This window comes from Calonectris borealis, chromosome 15, assembly GCF_964195595.1.
Source record: "Calonectris borealis chromosome 15, bCalBor7.hap1.2, whole genome shotgun sequence".
Classification (NCBI taxonomy): Eukaryota; Metazoa; Chordata; class Aves; order Procellariiformes; family Procellariidae; genus Calonectris; species Calonectris borealis.
The window spans coordinates 9,406,984-9,425,526 of NC_134326.1; the positions used below are offsets into that span (position 1 = coordinate 9,406,984).

Sequence of the window (18,543 nt, forward strand, 5' to 3'; positions counted from 1 at the left end):
CTGAAGTCAGAATGAACACAGATGTCTGAATTTAAATCAATATATTTGTAGAACAATAAAATAAGGTAAAAATCAAAAGCAACCTGAAAAGAAAAACTGCTTTCACTTCACTGTTGTTTTTGAAAATAAGAAATCAAAGACAAGGGAAATCGTGCACATGCAAGAATATTAATGTGCAATTCCTCTTTACATCCTTTCTCATATTCACTGATTTTTTTTCCACTGAGAAATAAAACAATACATATGTCCAGAAGAATGTATTTTCCTGCTTAGGTAGTAGGGTTAAAATTGCTATTTTTATTAAACAGTGAGTACTTCCTCATTTATAATTTTAAATTCCATTACTTGTTTCCAAGGAGACAGAAATATGCAGGAAAATCATCTGAGACATTGATTTGTAAGGCTGTTCTCTTTAATGAGAATTGAATGTGCCCTGTTTTACGGAACAAAATAAACTTGGAGCTGCTGTAGTAAAGAGGTTGGGACTTCGAATTTCATTTCTGTGCAGGCCTACTTTCTGCTTCTAGAAGTTGGAAGAGGATTGTAAAATATTCAAATCAATATCAGATTATCATTTAGTGGCTCAGTTGTGCTGTTTTCTACACTGAAGCAGGATAGGAAGTTCCCTAGACCACCCGCCCCTTGTAGTAGTGGCTTTCTCCTGACAGTTCTATGCATTTCTTGGAGGACAAGAATGGACAGTAGACAACAACTTTTTTGTCTTCCAGTGAGTTCTTCTTCAGAAATGCTAAAGCCTGAAAGTTCCATAGGTATTTAAAAGCCTGTAATTGTTCAGTGACGTGCCAATGCTAAGTTCTAAACAGAAATATCTTTCTTTTTTTCTTTCTGTTAATAAAATCCTAAATTAATTTGAAGGTAAACAAATCAGTTGCCTTACCTGAAGTAGTCTTCACCACCTCAGTTGTATTTCTTAATCCTGTAAAGGAGAACTGGTAAAGCCTCCAGGACCTGGTGTCCCCCACCTCCACTGAGCTGCGCTTCCATTGGTAAATGATCTCTTCTCTTGGGTAGCCATCTTATTGCAATGGAAAATACAGAATGCTTTGTTTCATAGTCATTGCTAGGATTTTAGTGTACTTTGGGGAGTAAAAATACTATTTTCTATTTCTGGAAAAAACTGGAGAAGCATATTGCAAATAAATTATAGATATGTTTTTCTCAAGTTACTTAGTAATGACTTTTACTTAATGTCACATTTTATTTTATTTATTATAAATTAAAATAGCACTTGAGATAGATTTTTCAAAAATGAGTTTACCACTTTTGTGGACCCAATAGGATGCAATTTTGCCCATCCTTCAATTATGGCCAAAAAGTCTGCAGCTAGACCAGGAATTCACACCTTGACCTCACTGCAAAATGTCAAACTCTTGACTCCAACTTTTGCAATAATAAAACACCCATGCACAGAGAGAAAGTATCAGGCCATGATGCTGAAAGTAAAAATTTCAACTGTTATGCTAAGATATAAGCATAAATTAATCACATAGGTCCCAGAATTTTTTATCATTTTTTTGTATAGCATTCCTCAATTATATTTGTGAAGATATATGATTCATGTACTTGAAAATAAGATCAAAATAAAACTGAAAACCATTGGACTGTGTCTAGTCAAGAACATAACCCACGCTGACTCTAACTATGTAAGTAAGTGGTTCAGTGTGGGTCAGAAAAGGGATATTTCTAAGCATGTTACTTACAGCTTGAAAATTCCAGGGGGCAGGAATGGGCATCCATTGGGAAGTTGTGTAACTGTAGCTGACACTCAGCATCAATTGTCAGCCTGAGGAGAAAGAGATCAGGATATACAGAATGCACTTGAGAAGTTTGTCCTACAAAGCTACATCATGGCAAGCAAAACAAGATTCTTATTAATATGGAACCTGACTATGAAATATGCAAATATATTTTATATATATAGAGAAAGCAAAAGTAAACTATTGATATGTATGTATTAATTTGGATATTCCAAGCATAGGAAGACATCATGGTTACAGATATGCAGTGTTTCTTTTTTGGTTGCATAGGCCCTGATCATCTACTTTCTGGACTGTGTAATAGAATAAGGTATTAAAGTTCTGTTCCTATGCGTCTGAAATGGCAGCGTTACTCATAACAGGCAAATCCATAAGTATATATACAGGTCGTCTCATGAGCAGTGACAAATCTCTGTGTCACAACATGCCATAATGCACTAGGGAAATGTATTTTACGTGACAAAAATTCTATTTCAGAAATGATGGATGGGAGTCCAAATTTAGACATTTGCATCCAAGACAGCCATCTAGACTACCTTCATAGCTAGTGGAAAGGCACTCTGAGGATATACTTCATTTCATCCCAGATTAAGACATTTAAATTGGATCAGAAGAAGAATGTGCCAAAAGGTGTTTCTCTCCACTGAATATCAGGAGGGTCTCCATGATAACTCAGCTGGTGTAGGTGCTATAGATCAGGTAGAGACATGTACTTTTAGAAATCCAAAATTAGATGAGATGTATCCCCTGATGTGCCTTCTAAAAACTCTACCATTTTTCATTCGTTCCCTTAATTGTTGCTAGCCTATACGTAGCCCCAGGCCTGCCATGAACTGTACGATACTTGGGCTTTGGAAAGGAGGGAGGAGGTGGGGTGAGAGAGGGAAAAAGAAAAAGGAGAAAAAAAAAAAGAGCAGAGTGATGTTTAGTTGTGCCATGAGTCTCTAGGAAAACTGAAGGTTTCTGGTCTTTGCTGATTCCTGGGTGTCCAAATGAGCAACCCTGTGAGGTGGGTTTGTCTCCTGGCTCCTGCATGTAGGTGCAGTGTGCAAATGTCTCCCTGAGCCTCATACTGTGGGATGCAGAGGGATGCTGTGACTACTAGCCACCAAGTTAATGAAGTCTGAAGGAAACTTTTCTGCATTAGGGATTTAGGAACAAATCTAATTTCCTTTGAAACTAAGGGAGGTTCTGTTTGTGCCACAGAAAGAGATTTTGTGTGCTAATATTATTGCCCTTTCTTTCTCTTCTGATTTCCTTCATCTTCAGTTTTGTTTCAAGATAATCATAATATGGATCCAAAAAATTATTAAGTTCTTTCTTCAATATTGCCTTTTTTCTGGTGAATATATGTAACACTTTGAATTTGGGATAGGCTCAGATTTACTGCTGTTTTTTATTTGTTTTCTCTTGCGGAAAAAGCACAAAGCACAATCCAGGCTTCGAACACTTCCGAGCATGGAGTTTTCTGGGAAATCTGTTCCACTGTTTGACCGTTCTCACAGTAAAGAAGTTTCTTCCTATGTTTAAACAGAATTTCCTGTACTTCAGTTTGTGCCCATTGCATCCTCTCCTATCACTGGATACCACTGAGATTATGTCTCTGCCTTCTTTACCCCTTTCATCCCCTGCCTTCTTTACCCCCACCCACATTACACACATTGATAAGATCCCCCAAGCCTTCCCTTCTCTAGGCTGAACAATCCCAGCTCCCTCAGCCTCTCCTTGCACATCAGATGCTGCCAGTCCTTCAGCATCTTAGTTAGCCTTCACTGCACTTGCTCCAGTGAGCTCATATCCCTCTTGTACGGGGGAGCCTAGCACTGGACGCAACATTCCAGATGTGTCTCACTAGTGCTGGGCAGAGGAGAAGGATCATCTCCATTGACCTGCTGGCAACGGTCCTCCTAATGCAGTCCAGGATGCTGTTTGCCTTTGCTTCAAGGGCACTTTGCTGGCTCATGGTGAACGTCCATCAGGATCCTCAGGTCTTTTTCTGCAAGGTGCTTTTCAGCTGGTCGGTCCCCACCCTGTACTGCTGCATGGGGCTATTCCTCCCCTGGTTCAGGGTGACATTTTCCTTTGTTGAACTCCATGAGATTCTTGTTGGCCCATTTCTCCAGCATGTTGCAGTCCCTCTGAGTGATAGCACAACCTTATGACATACCAATCACTCCTCCCAGTTTTGTATTATCTGCAGACATGCTGAGTGTGCACTCTGTCCCATTGCCCAGGTCATTAATGAAGATGTTAAACTGTATTGGCCTAGTACAAAACTGGGGAGTACACCACTAGTGAGTACTTTCCAGTTGACCTTCATGCCACTGATCCCAACCCTTTGAGCCTAGCAGTTCAGGCATATTCAATCCACCTCTATGTCCCCTTATTTAGCCCACACCTGATCCTCCTCCACCAAAGGTAAGTCTTCCTTGCTCCACTTTCCTACTAGTCTCAGGGACCTGGATTGCTGAAGGCAGGGTTTTACCAGTAAAGACTGAAGCAAAGAAGGCATTGTGTACTTTGGCCTTTTCAGTGTCCTTTGTGACAAGGTCCCCATTCCTGTTCAGCAGTGGGCCCATATTTTCCCTAGTCTTCCTTTTGCTGAGGATATATGTGTAGAAACCCTTCTTGCTTTCATGTCTCTAGTCAGATTTGACTCCAGATGAACTTTGGCTTTTCTAACCCTGTTCCCGAGTGCTCAGACAGCATCTCTGTATTCCTCCTGGGTCACCTGTCCCTGCTTCCACATCTAGTACATTTTTTTTTCACATTTGAGTTTTGTCAGGAGCTGTGTGTTGATCCTTGCAGACTGCCTGCTAACTTTGCCTGATTTCCTGCTGGTCAGGATGGACTCTTCTTGAGCTTGGGGGGAGGTGACTGAGAAAATCAACCAGCTCTTCCAGAGCGCTCTTCTCTTCAGGACAGACTCCCAGATCTGTGATGATACGATCACATTGCACTTCTGGATTAATCCAGGTTGAATCCTTACTGGTGCTTGCTGTGACTCACTAGAACAACTAAGTATACGTTAATAACAGATAACTGTTTCTATCAGATATATCTCTTTCTAAAGAGAGGAACTGAGGCATTTGAAGAGAAAGGTAACGAAGTCCAAAGAGACAGTAGTGTAGCTAAGTCCAAATGTAACGTTTCAAAAGTGGACCTAGGATCTTCTTTATCAGACTGACTTTGATTTGCACTGGATTTCAATTCCAATCATTCTCTTATCTCTTCTGGCGATGCAATATGTAATGAATGTAAAATAACTGTGAAATAAAACTCCTTTTTGTAATTCAGACAGTTGCAACATTAAAAGGTTGTCTTAACCAAAGCTTCAGATCTATTCATTAAAATTATAATGAGCGTACTTTTCTTCAAAACTTTATTTCTGGCACCCAATAAAACAAAAGTGGAAAAAACACTTTGAAAAAAATGCAGTCTAAAATTCAGGTGGTCTTATGTCTAACATCTTTGATTCTGTACTCTCATTTTAAATTATAAATTCTCTTGAACAAATGCTGTCTTTATCTACATTTTACATAGAACCAAATATTATATCACATGTAAGAAAAAGTAAAAAAATATGCATTTAGGATTTTCACATTTAGGAAGTATCTTATGGTCATTGGGAATGTGATATTTGAGTTGTTACATATTGCATATGTTACACTTAAATGTAGGCATACGCATAACTTAATTATTGAAAAGATAGTTTTTAAAAGTAATCTGTCCCAAAAGAAAAGCTATACACGTGCCTAAGAAATCTGGAGATGAGCATATCAAGTTCAGATTCATGAAAATTTTAGTGGAACAGGGCATATCTGTAGGTTTTGGATTAAATATTAAATGACCAATGCTGAAATGATAATCTTTATTTTCATAAGATCTTTGAGGAATGAAATGCTTTTGAAGGGTGGAGCTTCATCTAGCTAAATTGTAATCAATTCAGAATAAGAGGTCTTTGATGTATATAATTCCTCCTTTTATACCATCTACTTAATTGAAGGATATTTCGAATTCATCATTTTAACCCAATAAAAAGGCAAAAGGCAATATGGACCAAACCAGTGGCAAACAATAAAAAATATACTTGAAAATGAAGATGAATTACTGTAACAATGTTTATATTCATTTTAGTATAGGAATGTGACTATTGTGGAGAAGACAGTACAATCTATAGGGAGAAATAAAACTCTTTACTGTGCCAATATAAAATAAATTGCATGCAAGTAGTATCTTCTAAATATTTCCCTTTTTCAGGGCTGTATGCATAAGTAAATAAGAAAAACACTGTTTTTTCCTTCAGGTTAATGTCAAATGACCTGAATTCACAGGACCTTTCTCTTTGGCTTTCCCTAGAGGAACAGAAATTAAAGTCAGGTATAAATACCTCAATGTGTACAACACTCTGCCGTCATTCCAGATCCTGAGCATCCTATTAGGAGTTGTTATCCAATGAGCATCAGCTTTCTTGGAATTTCGGAAGAATGTATCTGGTATCCAGATCTTCCCAACCATGTTGCTGTTTAATCTGAGCACTTTTATAGTGCTGTTGAACTTCAGACGTCTGTCATACCACGTTTGGGCGAAAAATATATCAATTGTATATTCCTGTTGTGTTAACCAGAAATACTGATGAAAACATAGCACTCAGCATTTCACATAACTCCTGATATGCTTTCCTTAATTTCATGTGAAAAAAATGTGAACTGCAGAAGATGATACTAGAATTGATAAAAACAATTTTTTGTCAATTTTTGAGGGCATGGTTTACCAAAGTTTATTGTTTAAAAAAAATTTATTCTGTTATTTTCCCACTGACACGTGAAACTAAGATGCAACTAACTGGTATATGCACCTTTCTAATTCTGTGTCCCCACACCTCAACCCACGCCTGATCAGATCAGCAAACAATTATTTATTTCTTTGGATCTAGGACAGGAAAAATTCGAGCTGACTTGGCTGCCTTAATTGCCTGTGCCCTCCAGTCAATATCAGAAGTGGCGAAGTCTCACCTTCCCTGGCACCACTGGGCAGCCAGAAGCTGCAAAGGGAATTATAGAATGGAAAAGAGCAATCTGAGATTTCTTTCTCCACATGAAAACTGCAAGAATGAAGTAGATATTGTGCTAAGGCTAGACCATTTTCTTTCACCTGTACGAAGATATAATTAAATTTTGCTGTAGGAACTTCGGAAGGAGGAGAGGAGAGAGGATCGAGGCTTTTTTTGTTTTATCTCTTGGTGGCAAGAGTGGCAATATCACTGGTGAATGGTTTTCCTTATTTTGTAGCAATCTGGAAGCTCAGTTTTACAGGAGTTAAACTGTCACAAAGCACTTGAAAGTAGAGCATGTAAAAGTGTGAGGATATGTTAAAACTATTATTATTACATTTTTTTCAGCATAGAGCTCAGTTTGCCTGTCTTGTAGAGATTCATAGCTCATATAGTCCTCACATCCATAACAATAATGAGATTTTAAAAATAATATAGGTATAGCACAACATTAAAACTAATGGAAGCTTTGTCATGTCAAAAATGATGGAGGCTTTGTAACAAAGTGAACTTTGTAGGAAAATTGGTAATCATTTACCTACCATATTGATAGCATTCACAGGCCCAATGCTATTTACGTACATGTCAGTGTGAATTACTGTTGGTTTAACTGTAAGAGAAAAAACAAGAATCAGTAACATTAGTGAAGGTCAAAATCAACTACATGAAAGTCAAACACAAGTAAAAGATTATTCTAGTACCTCTCTTGCATGGTTATGGTTGCTTCACATTTAAATGTGCATATGCAATAAATATAAATTTGCAGTGATGTCTCCAGTTTGAAATTAGTTGGAGACAAATTCTTATATAATTTATTCTATCAGAACAAATTCACTTATGCTGTGAGAACAAATACTAAAACCAGTGTCGTTACCTTAGAGTGAGTCATATCTGACTGAGAGTATGTATATTTTGTGTCAGGTCACAGCAACGCATCTGATAAAACACTATCAAAAAGCAAACTTATTCTTCTTACGATGACTTGCATCACTCGTTTTACATTATAATGCCAACTGCCACATGACTGCTGTTGCCTGCAGAGATGGCTGTAGGTAAGTAATAATTTCATGAGCCCAAAGCAAAAATAATACTCAAGGCTCTAAAACAGGAATGAAAAACAGTTGTTAGATTAATTTATTTTGAAATTACTCTTGTAGCTTTATTATTCTTATACACCTTAACTAAAACATGATTGTTTTTTCCCAGATGCTTTTATGAGTGCTTAATTTCTTTCTGTGCCTAAAGTCTTGGATTGGGAGAATAAGACAAATTCCTCTGCTAATTTACACTATATACATACGTTGAAGGTTAAATACTCATGTTATCCCTCACTGTGAAAGATTCCTTAGTTTATAGACCTCTATAAGCTTGTTAGAAACAGCTTCCTTCAGTAACCTTGCTGGTCTCCGCTTTCCTCTGCCTGCCTCATCCATGAATTCTCTGCGTTTTTCTATACTCCTCTTCTGCTGTGCCTGTTCTGTGCACTGTCCTGGTTTCGGCTGGGATAGGGTTAAATTTCTTCCTAGTGCTGTGTTTTGGATTTAGTATGAGGAGAATGTTGATAACACACTGATGTTTTCAGTTGTTGCTAAGTGCCCTCCTAGTCCAAGGACAGCTCCCGTGCCTACTGACTGAGCTAGGTACACAAGATGGGAGGGAACATAATCTGGACAGCCAGCCCAGCTGGCTAATGGGGTATTCCATACCATGTGACGTCATGCTCAGTATATGAATGGTAGGCGTGATCCAGGAAGTACCGATCGCTACTTGGTTATCGGTCAGCGCGGGTGGTGAGCAATTGCATTGTGCATCACTCATTTTGTATATTTTATCATTATCATTATTATTTTCCCTTTTTTTTTCCCTGTTCTATTAAACTGTCTTTATCTCAACCCACGAGTTTTTCTCACTCTTACCCTTCTGATTCTCTCCCCATCCCGCTGGGGGTGGGGGGAGTGAGCGAGCGGCTGCGTGGTATTTGGCTGCCTGCCAGGTTAAACCACGACATGCACACATGGGGCCTTCTCAAACTGACTTGCAGAAACTCAGGGAGATTTATCTCTTTGAGCTCCCTCAGTTATCAGTGGAGAGGAAGATTGCTGCAAAAGGTGATTCAGTCAAATAAGACTTCCATTATGAGTCCAAACTTGGGTCTATATACTTATACTGGCTGTGGGGGAAATCTAGAGAGGTTGGCCTTACTTGACTGCAGTTATCTTTGGTGAACCTCTTCCTCTGTGCCCCATTCCCCAGTCACTTGCCCTGCTGTGCAAGTGAGGGCCCGTGCTGCATCAGTCAATGCAGACCTGCTGCTGTTAGAGGCTCTGTTTGTGTCCATCACATCATGCAAGGATCAGGCTGCATTATCCTCATTTTGGCCTTGTTTCCAATATATTATTTGTGATTCTCTAACACCCTCACTTAGATATACAGAGAAGATAAAAACTTGCTTTTTCATTCCCCAAAAGTTAAATTCCGAACTTCCTATGCAGGTGCATCATTACAAGCAGCCTGATTCAGCAAATCACAACAGTCTCATTAGATGTCTCAGAATAGATTTAGCAATCTTAATTTATGTCAGCTTCCAAATTTGTGACTATTTTTTGTGCCACTGATGTTTTACTACATTGTATTTTGTTTTCATAACTACTTTGAATGAATCCTGCTTCCTGTGTAGCATAATATGGTATGAAAACTCTTTCTCTTCACCGCTTAAACAAAAGTGGTCTAAGAAGAAAACCAACATACCTCCTATGTCAGGTCTCAATTTGTTGTCATATCCTTCCAGCAAGCCATTTAAAATAAGAGTGACATCACTCTCATGGACTTTGGGAGTCAAAACCCAAGTCTTATTTGAAGTGTAATCTTCATAGTCATCATCTCCCTTTTGGGTGGAACTGTTAAAGAAATAAAAATGAAGAAATGGAAAGCCTTGAAAAATATGAATTTGTAGGCAACCTCTTCAGAGACAATACATACATAATTCAGGTTTTAATAGTACTGTACAAAACATTGAAAAATTGCCTGCTTTATAAAAGGAGACTCACAGTAAAGATGTCACATAACAGTTGAGGTTACAGTTCGCTTTAGCAACATTTCCTTTTAGTACAGTTGAGATCATATTCTGTCTATTAGAAAGAACATCAATGCTTATCACCTTTGGCATGCCTATTTTTTCTCTCACTGACTCAGGTGGGACCTGTTATGAAATAAATCTAATTGCCGCTTAGCTTATGCAACTCTCCACCAAAATATCACTTAGTACATACACAGTGTTGTTGCATTACTTCTCTTTGAGAGAACGATTTGATGCAACACATTACTGACAAGACCAATAATTAGATTCATTCAAACAAACTGTCACACAGCTTTTCTCCTCTCTGATGAACTTTGAGCTTATTGTGCATTTGGAAAGTTCAGTACAAATTTTTGCCAATGGTTTTCATTTTCACTTTTGCTAATCGGAACCCAGAGAGAATAAAATGTCTGTCTAAGTTTTTTTCTGTTACTGAGCAGTATGACAGCAGATCTAGTATAATTCAACCTGCTTCGCACAATAAAAAAGGCAAGTTAGGAATCAGAAGTGTATACACTAGCCTTAATGGATGTTTTGTTTTCTTAAAATCTGTGCTTCCAGCTCTAGAGGAGAACATAGAAACTACTTTAGAATATGACATCGTCAGATATTTTCATTTCAGAATGTCAGTGGTAATCAGCTGAATGGTGCTAGGCAACTGTAAGTTTTTTGCATAATATGCCAGTGCCCTTCTTTCCTGACCTGCTTCTGTGATGGTTTGAATGCTGCTGGATATGGCAAATCTTAATGATACTACAAATTTCTTAAGCCAGTGGGTGGAGTTTGGATACGAATAGGTCAAAAGCAGAAAATTTATCTATTTTCCTGTTTCAGCCAGAATCTGTACAGAAGTGGGAAAGAGCACAGAGAAGTAGATTCTCATGGGGGCTGGAACTCATGCTTGGCAGACACAGCTGACCATGGTCATGGGTGCAACAGTGAAGGGATGACTAGTCCCAGATCTTAGAGAGCCATTCTGTTAACACAGACCTTCGCTCAGCTGAGGTCTTGCCCACTCCTCCCAACAGTGCTGCATCCTGCTTATACCTACCCAGAGCGGATGACCTGAAGGCTTCCCCTTGCTGGGCATTTGGGAACTGTAAGCCAACTGCACAAATACAACTTAACTACAAAAGAGGCTTTAGCTTCTTTCTTCCCCGTGGGCACAGCCTGACAGGAAAGAGCCACAGCACATCTATGTCTCTATGTATAAGACTGTTTCCCAGGAGGTGCAGTGAAATTTGAAGCAGCCTCAGACTGCACATGGGGCCGTAGCAACTAGGAATGCATAGCATGCATGAGAGAGCTGGTCTTGCATTGCATTCAGTTGAGCTTGGAAGCTGCTAGCGAAGCTAGGTTAATCTACACCTTCATTACATGTACTGAGTACCACTGACCACAGCCTCCAGGCACCACCTAACCCACCCTGCGCCAGCAATATGCATCTAGGAGCTTCAGCTTCGCAGATCAAGAATAGGCAACCCAAACTCCTCCGTCTGGCTACACAGGCCTGAACCTGTAGTGTTTTACTGGCAATCAAAGGTGGAGTTTTAATTGGCAGTGTGCTCCATAGTATTCTGCTGGTACTGACAAACAGGCCAGGATAATTAAATTGCTGGGGGAAATCTGTTTATTCAGTTGTCTGGAGTTCAAAGATCTAATTGTAATTCAAAGGAACATAACTGAAGCAAGGTTCTCCCTCCTGGAGGAAAGGAAATCCTTCTAAATAAAGTCTTTGCAAACAGAAGACACTAGATTACATGTTTTCAGTCTGTGTAAAGTGCATGAAAAAAACTAACTTTATGTATAAAAAGCCATACTCCTGTTTTATAACCAATTAAACATCCATTCTCTGAAAAGAATACTTTTTCTGAATGGAAAAGAAAAAGTAAATCAAATACATTCTTTCACAAAGGCAATGTGTTCCTGAATATTAATGTGATGAGAAAGCTTCAAAGTCAAACAGCTAGTTAGTAAAGTCTGGTGTACAGTGCAAGATTAGAGGATGAAAAAGTATGTCTGTCTAGGACTTGTCTCAAATCTAGAACAACCTTATTGAACAGCAGCCCACAGTCACTAAAACTTCTATTTCCTCTTGGTAATTATTTGTAGGAAAGAAAGATGTTTGCTCATCTGCCGTTTCAAGCAATTTTGGCACTCCAGTTCTCAAAAAACAACAAATGCTTTATGAGATTAGTATGAGAGAGAGGAGAGGGAACACAGCCAATGTAACTGGGGAAAAAGGCCACTGAATTCCAGCTTTTATCTGAATTCCATGTGGATCCTAATTTAGCATGGGTATCCAATTGTCTAAATGTCTGTCTGTGTAAAACTGTATACCAGCCAGAACAGAGGTGCATCTCTATCCAGATGAGCAGGGCTTTAGCTGTGCAATACCGTTAATACTAACGAAACTTATAATGACAAAGCCCTTTTCATCTCCTTAAGACTTTCAGATCAATCCTTCTGATTATATGGCCTAAATTTTGCAAGTGCTTTTAATGTCCAGAACAAATTCAATAAAGCCCAGATTATACCCAAGTGCATATTGAAACCTATTTTTATTTTTATGACTGCTAGAAGTTTTCAAATCTAGTAATATGGGTATGCAAAGAAACACATTTTCACCTATTTGTAAATTACAGTATAATTTTTTGAAAATTAATGTTTCAGACACTGATACAAAATCTCACTGTTTGAGATATTCCCACTTCTGACATTAATGCCTTTGCAAGGTGTGTGCAAGACTGCTCTACATAAATCCAGTTTCTCTATTTGGAAAAGAGATGGCTTAAGAGGGTTGGAGCCCAAACTTGAAACTTCAAGTCATAGAGTAATTAAAATTAGAAGGCACTTTTGCAGGTCATCTGGTCCAATCCCTGCTCAGTTTGCCAGCAAAGCCTGCGTGAAGTAGCCATGATTGTAATTACATATATATATAACCATGACTGTGCCTAACATTCAGGGGGGCTCTTTGTATGTGTCAAATTACTTGAAATACATCTTCACAAAGCAGATAGAGGGCAGAAATCACTACATGCTAATAAGCATTTATTTATTTAGATCAGAAAGTGCATTAATTTGGACTACAGGAATATCTGTGGGGGGGATGACAGCAGAAGATTGAGTCACATTTTTTAAACTTTTTTGATAAAATGTGCAAAGATCTATGAACTGGTATCTCACTCTACAATTACATACAAACCTCTTTCTGCCAATGAGATTTTTACCACGGCGGGGCTAGAAAGACTTTTAACTCATGTTTCTTATCTTCCTCACTATAAAATACACATACTAATCCTAATTCTGCATTAACGAAGTTATTACTTGATTTATAACATTTATGTAGCTCTTTTGAGTGCTCATTGGTGAGGTGTAACTTTAGCACAAACTGAGATTATATAAACTAAATGTTCAGGACTGGATTCTCCAGATCTTTTCTAGTGCACGTCATCCATAAGTTTTTTCCAATACCATCTGGGCAACATTTAGTCATTCATGCAGTAAGTGTAACCTCTGTGAGCAGAGGTGCCTACTGTAGGTAGAACTGGGTTCACCAATCAAGGCATAAAGAACCAATGAAAAGATGCTCTATTTCATTGGCATAGCCTCTTTTACAGACCCCTTAATGCTAAAGGCATTATTTCTATACTGGAAATAAGTTGAAGTAGTAGAAGATTAGTTCAATCACTCCCAGAGGATATCTCTGCTGAGAAATCATTGATGCGTTAGGAAAACAATTTTTTTCCATCTTCTTTTCTGAACCTTGTCCAGAAGACACAGCAAAGCCCATTAGTCAAAGGTTTCGTTGATGTGCTGATACACTATTCTCTTAGCAGTCCAAAACCATGGAAGTCCACATTACAGTTTGGGAATCCATTCCTCTTTTTAATAGATTCAGTATGATTTCTTTTCTGTTTTGCTTTCATTTCAATGGAAGTAAGATTGATACCTACATAAAAATAATCATCACTTCAGTAAAATTTAACAAATAATTGTATTAATGGTATTTAGCTGTCTTACATTATTATCCTTTCAAGCCCTTTGGCTTAAATTCTTTAGTTCAAAATTCAAAATAAAGGGTGGATTATCTATTTCAAAACTACTGTGTTTTAGTTAACTGCTAACATAAATTCAGCATTACAACTTTTGATGATCTCTGCTGTTCCATGACATGTCTGTATCAGAGACACTCTAATGTAACTCTCAGAAGAATCATACGTAGCATTTCTTGGAAAGACACTACCATATGTTGGTAAAGGTACACTATACATTATTTAAAGTCACAGAGAAGCAGCAACCATTTTTCAGTCTAAACTGAGGGACAGATTGGGTACATCTTATTTCATTAGTGAGCAATAACTCACAAAGGATATCCCTTTGAAATAAGGTAAATATTTCTTAATCCACAGGAACATGATTTCACAACTTGTTACAAGTAATAGAAGGGAAATGATACTTTTCTCTGACGCAAAAACCTACCATGACTGCTCAGTCTTTCAACATTCAGATGTGAGGTCATACATTTAGCTGGTCAAAATCTCTATAATTCCAGTGACATTAAATAAGATACGTTAATTTGTACCTGCTGTGGCTCTGTCCTTTAACGTTTCTAAATTGAGAAAATGAATTTTAACTATTTCCATGTGTTCTATTAAGAAACTTCACATAAGAGTCAATTATCCCTGCTGGAATCTGCCTGCTATTGCATTGCTGTTTACAAGCAGAATCAGAGTAGCCACAAAGTGCCTAAAGAAAAAGACCTGTAGCAGTACTGAATAGCCAACAACTAATTAGTTTAACTCTAATCAAAAACTTAAGTTTATTTGTCAAAAAAATCTGACCAGTTTTGTCTTTTATACCAAGGTGGCTGTAGAAGCTACAGAGCCTACAGCAAAGATTTAATAAGCTACTCATACATACAGTGAGTCTTCCACTTAAAGCACCAATGTTTTCTACCTCTCAGTGAAGGACTGAAACAAGGCTTGCTATTTTACCTAACAGCACTGTTTAACTGAATGAATAGTCAAGCTAAATTCATTCTCTGATGTGCATAAAAAATTATCCCAATCTATAGGTCATACATTATTCATGATGATAATACGGTCACTGTGAGGGAAGGACATATTCCAATTTCCTACTGTGGATACCGAGATGCTGTATGCAGATGTGACATGTGATATGTAGAGAATAGCGTATTTGCAGAAGATTACAGTGTCTGTGGAAATCTAACTGTGTCTATATTCTCGGTACCTGGATGGAGCTTTGTTTCAGAAGAGCCTGAAATACCAGATTCACAGTGTTTCCAGAAAAGCTTGTTTCAGACTTGACCACTAGGGAGCATTAGCTGTATTTTGGCCACTTGACGTAGTCATGTAGCAAGGGGGGCTGAGGAAGTTCACAAGGAGAAAGAAAATAGTTTTTACTTCTATTTAATGGTTTGGTTAGGTTGGATTTTAGGCAGGTCACCTAGAAGATAGTTTATTTCCTAGGCAACTGCTACTGCTACAGCTATCATTCCATGAACTATTCAAATCATGTAAAGTGTTTAAAAACTTGTCATGAAATGATCCCTGCTTAAAAACAAAACAAAGCTGAGTTTTTCTGTCATTCCTATGTCACAGAAGTACTGAAGTGTACAAGAAAAAAATTATTAAAATAATACTACAGTTCTCATAAATAAATCACTACAGTTGAAACACTAAGATTAAGTAGGCACTGAGCACACAAGTCTCAAAACGGGTATTCAAGACCCAGAAATCACTAGAGTAGCACAGATGAGTACTCCCAGCAGATGACTTTTCAGTCATTACAGTACATGAAGGCCCTAGATTGCCAGCAATCAAACAGTCATTTCTGAAAACTATGCCTACGTTGACATTTAAAGGCCGGCCAGATTCCTGTGAACATTTACACTGTCTTCCACAGAGTAAGATGATACCTGGCAACACAGCACCTAAGTATCATGCTGTGGATTTTACAGGCTGCCTTCTAGTCATTCAGCAACTCACAGTACCCTCACTGGTACTTGTCAGCCATTTTGAGTAAAGCAGTCCAATTCTTAAACCTCTTCACAGACTTCTAAAATATTACATGGCAATAATGTTTTTGTATTAGTCGCTATAAAACTGTCAATCATAGCAGACCGGTTTATCTTACAGTCATTCTCCATCTTCCCCAAGATCTGCACTCACATTAGCTACTGCACTTTATCACGTTATAAATCTTAGCCCTTCGTAGTTAAAGCATCTGTTTTTCATATTTGCAGATTCAGCTGAATGTGGCTACAGCAAGTGTTTACACAGAAAGGTTGAAAATGAAAAATTTGACTTGGTTTAAGTTTTGTTTCCTTCCAGTAAGTTTGTAAAAACACTTTTTAAAAAAGCCCTTTGGAGTGCATTTATTGAGAGTGCTACCAATAAAACTTCTGATTTGTAGCATTTACTGTGTTTTCTAGTTCACTGTACTGAGAAATTACAGTGCAATTTTTGCATTGATTGGATTCAGGTCGTGAGTGAGCATGACGATTATTGTCCCTTTTTAAATATTTCTAGTACCGACAAAATGGGCTTATGACCAATTGTCACCAAAATTACCAGAAACAGCGACCACTGTTAGCGGTCCTGGCAAAGAACCAAAAGCTGAAATGTAGCACCCAGTCTAGAATCAGTTTCTCCAGCAGAAAGTTGAGGCACATTGGTGAAATAAGTTGATAAAGGATTTCCATCTTCAGATCTGTCAGAACAGACCGATGTAATTGACCAAAACTGAATTACACCAAAATATAAAACTTGTGGGCAGGGAGAGGAAATTTATGCTACCCCCAGGGAGGACAGCAAAATGTAGAGGGATGAAAGAGGCTTGTATAGCCAGTAAGGAACAAGAGAGAGAATTCTAGAAACAAGCACACGTCATTCATTTTCAACAGCCTGAGCTTGAAGTGCAGCATTTATACTTATGAGAAGTCTGGAGGAGTCTAAGATATGATCAGATGATTTAGATAAGCCTTCATAACTTAAGATGATTATTTCAAATTTTTTTTGAACTGGAATTTTGTATGAATATGTTTTCTTACTTTTTGTTTCCTGGAGGTTATATAATCTACTCACGTATCTCTTTTTACTGCGGCTATGGCTACTGCTTTAGTGGCAAGTGAAGGAAAGCATTAGATAGAAAAAAACAGAAAAGTGAGAAATAGGTTCAGATATTCGTCTGCATCATAGGGTTAGCCTGAGTTGATCTTCTACTTTATTTGAAATTATCTAGCTATATCTAATTGTAAAAGGTGTAACCTTGGAATTATGTGAACCTCAGAAGTTTTATTTCTTTGTTTACCTTCCTCTCCTCTCCACTTCTCTCCCCTCCCGCCCCCTTCCTATCCCCTTCTTTCCTCTTTTGTAATTTCTTTTAAAACGGTTCTATGCATCTCTGCATGTGAAATCTAAGGCACTTGGGGCACGCTTTTTGCCTGGTGCTGTTACTCAGCTCCTGCAGATTTCCGCTATAGCTGGGAGAGCTCAAGAGAAGGAGTTAAGTGAATGGCCATTACTGAAATGTGATCCGACTAGGTCTTTTTTAGTGTGAGCTCTCTTCATTTTTTCTGACTGTGTTTTATGGTATGTAACTGTCAACTCTTACTATTATATGTAATTTCTCTTCCCCAATGAGGTACATTGCTTTTAGAAAAGATTGCTCTAAAATCTCACTATAAATTAACAAGAGGAGCAAAAAGCTTAATTCCATTCTCAATGAGTAAGATTAGGAAAACATGGATGCCCTCCAGCCATCTATTTAAACAACATTAGCTCAAAAACCCCAATTCTATTGCTCAATTAGATTTGAAAAATGAAAGGATAAAGATTCTTGTTCTGTAATGCCCTATGAGGTACTCATATTCACGGCTTTTCAGAATACTTGCACATCTTTTTTTTATATTTTGTCAGCATGGTAATTTCACCCAGAAGGAAGTCACTTCTGGAATCAATCATTCATGATGTAGTCATCTTCACATCACTATCTGTCAATGTTTAAAAACAAACATGTGAAGTGCTAGAAATGTCAGCAGTTTTGCTTATTGAGTAACCCTCCTGAGCATTTTTTTGAGATTTAGAATACCTCTTTTTGTCTACAGATGTGAGCTTTAAAATTCAAGTTAAACTGAATATAAATCCTCATTAGAATTAAATCTGTCAGGGAATGTTTTCATTCTCCTCTTCTATGTCTCAGCACACAGCAAAGCACTTTAATGTGGTGTTCCCAGTGTTGGGCTGGGAGTCAGGAACGTTGAATGCTCACCCCAGTTAAAGGACTACTGTCCTACTTGCTATGATAAGCCAAGTTATATCATCTCTGCGTGTAAGTATAAACCATTTTTACAACTTAAATTTGTGTTTGGTGAAGACTAGGCATGATGGTAAACTATCTCATTATGGAGGAAGAAACAATCACTAACAAAGCCTTAGGAAATGACATTGCATTGCTGGGAATCACACTTCCATCGCTCTTACCAGCAATGTTATAGCCCATATCTCCAGTAAACCAAGTGGGTCAGATAAACCCTGAATGATTAGGGAACCAGTCAAAAATAAATTTAAAACCAGTATAAGTTTATTCTGAGTATATTCTTAATTCTTGCT

The 18,543-nt window shown here is 37.9% G+C and overlaps 1 protein-coding gene across 2 annotated transcripts in view; it reads right to left on the reverse strand.

The window, feature by feature from the left end:
* Positions 1-18,543, reverse strand: part of GABRG2 (gamma-aminobutyric acid type A receptor subunit gamma2) — a 72,727-nt gene that overhangs the window by 39,072 nt on the left and 15,112 nt on the right. For both annotated transcript variants that reach the window (XM_075164127.1, XM_075164126.1), the window contains exons 2-6: positions 9,580-9,728; positions 7,374-7,441; positions 6,169-6,389; positions 1,722-1,804; positions 899-1,036 (exon numbers count right to left, since the gene is read on the reverse strand). In XM_075164127.1, the coding sequence (XP_075020228.1) occupies positions 899-1,036; positions 1,722-1,804; positions 6,169-6,389; positions 7,374-7,441; positions 9,580-9,728 (659 nt within the window). The remainder of the gene's footprint in view (positions 1-898; positions 1,037-1,721; positions 1,805-6,168; positions 6,390-7,373; positions 7,442-9,579; positions 9,729-18,543) is intronic.